The 1,248-nt window shown below is 39.7% G+C and overlaps 1 protein-coding gene across 1 annotated transcript in view; it reads right to left on the bottom strand.

Annotated features, from left to right (window-relative positions):
- CCT4 (chaperonin containing TCP1, subunit 4 (delta)) overlaps positions 1 to 1,248 on the bottom strand; it is a 41,328-nt gene that overhangs the window by 28,215 nt on the left and 11,865 nt on the right. The window contains exon 3 of the mRNA XM_011987311.1: positions 802 to 910. Coding sequence (XP_011842701.1) covers positions 802 to 910 — 109 coding nt within the window. The remainder of the gene's footprint in view (positions 1 to 801; positions 911 to 1,248) is intronic.

The following is a 1,248-nucleotide window of genomic DNA, read 5'->3' as shown; positions in this document are numbered from 1 at the left end:
GCCCAGTCTGGTCTCAACTCTTTGGGCTCAACTGATCTGCCAGCCTCAACCTCCCAAAGTGCCGGGGATTACAAGGTCACCACACCTGGCCGATACTTTTAAAAATATCACAAATCTACATAATAAGTAGAGTAAGTGATTGGAGAGTCACTACTATAATTAAATACCATTTACTAAAGCAAGGACAATCCTGACTTTCTCTCCCAAATCTTCTTACTTGTATAAGAGTCTAAGATTAGTAATATTTCTACCACTCTTTTTTTTTTTTTTTTTTTGAGACAGAGTTCACTCTTGTTGCCCAGGCTGGAGTGCGATGGCATGATCCTGGCTCACTGCAACCTCCGCCTCCTGGGTTCAAGCGATTCTCTTGCCTTAGCTGGGATTACAGGCATGTGCCACCATGCCTGGCTAATTTTTTGTATTTAGTAGAGACAGGGTTTCACTATGTTGGTCAGGCTGGTCTTGAACTCCTGACCTCAGGGGATCCACCCACCTCGGTCTCCTAAAGTGCTGGGATTACAGGCGTTGAGCCACCATGTCCGGCCTCTACCACTCATTTTTGAACAACAACTGAGTTCCATTCAAAAAGGAGCCCAGCAAATATCAGCAGCCAAAGGAAAATTTCTTCTAGTTTCTATTATAAATATAGCAAAATCTAAAACTTTAAAAAATTCTTGGTAAAAAGATTAGTTATCCCAAATTAAATCTTAAATCCCGTATTACTTATGAATAACTTGGCTTTTCCTAAAGTTTGTTCTTTTAAACTTTTCTTTATTCAGTAATAAAGTACATCCTACCCACCTTTCTGAAGAAGCTTGGTACACGAATCTAAGAGGGAGCCAGCAATGATGACTACTGATGTGGTGCCATCCCCTGCTTCTATATCTTGAGCCTTAGACAGCTCCACCAGCTAAGTGAACAGAAAATGCCAAGTTGCTCAATGAGAAATGAGAGAACCCAGTAACACCTAATTCAAGTAATCACACCAGTGTCACAAACAGAATTTGAGGATTCAACATGATTCCTGATTTCTGATTTGTTGTCTACCTTGGGTTTCATTTAAAATTAAAGACTAATAGATGATCTCCAGTTCAGATTGTGGGTTGTCATCTCCCCCTGCCCTGCTACTCAAAGGTTCTAATCAGAAAGCAAAAATGTATCATAGGTACTCTAGACTTGGAAGCTAAGAAATGGGGCATTCCAGATGAGACTAGAGTATCTTTTTTTTTTTTTTTTTTTTTTTTTTGA

Source organism: Mandrillus leucophaeus, unplaced genomic scaffold (genome assembly GCF_000951045.1).
Source record: "Mandrillus leucophaeus isolate KB7577 unplaced genomic scaffold, Mleu.le_1.0 Scaffold307, whole genome shotgun sequence".
Taxonomy (NCBI): domain Eukaryota; kingdom Metazoa; phylum Chordata; class Mammalia; order Primates; family Cercopithecidae; genus Mandrillus; species Mandrillus leucophaeus.
This window is presented reverse-complemented; position numbering and strand designations above follow the sequence as displayed.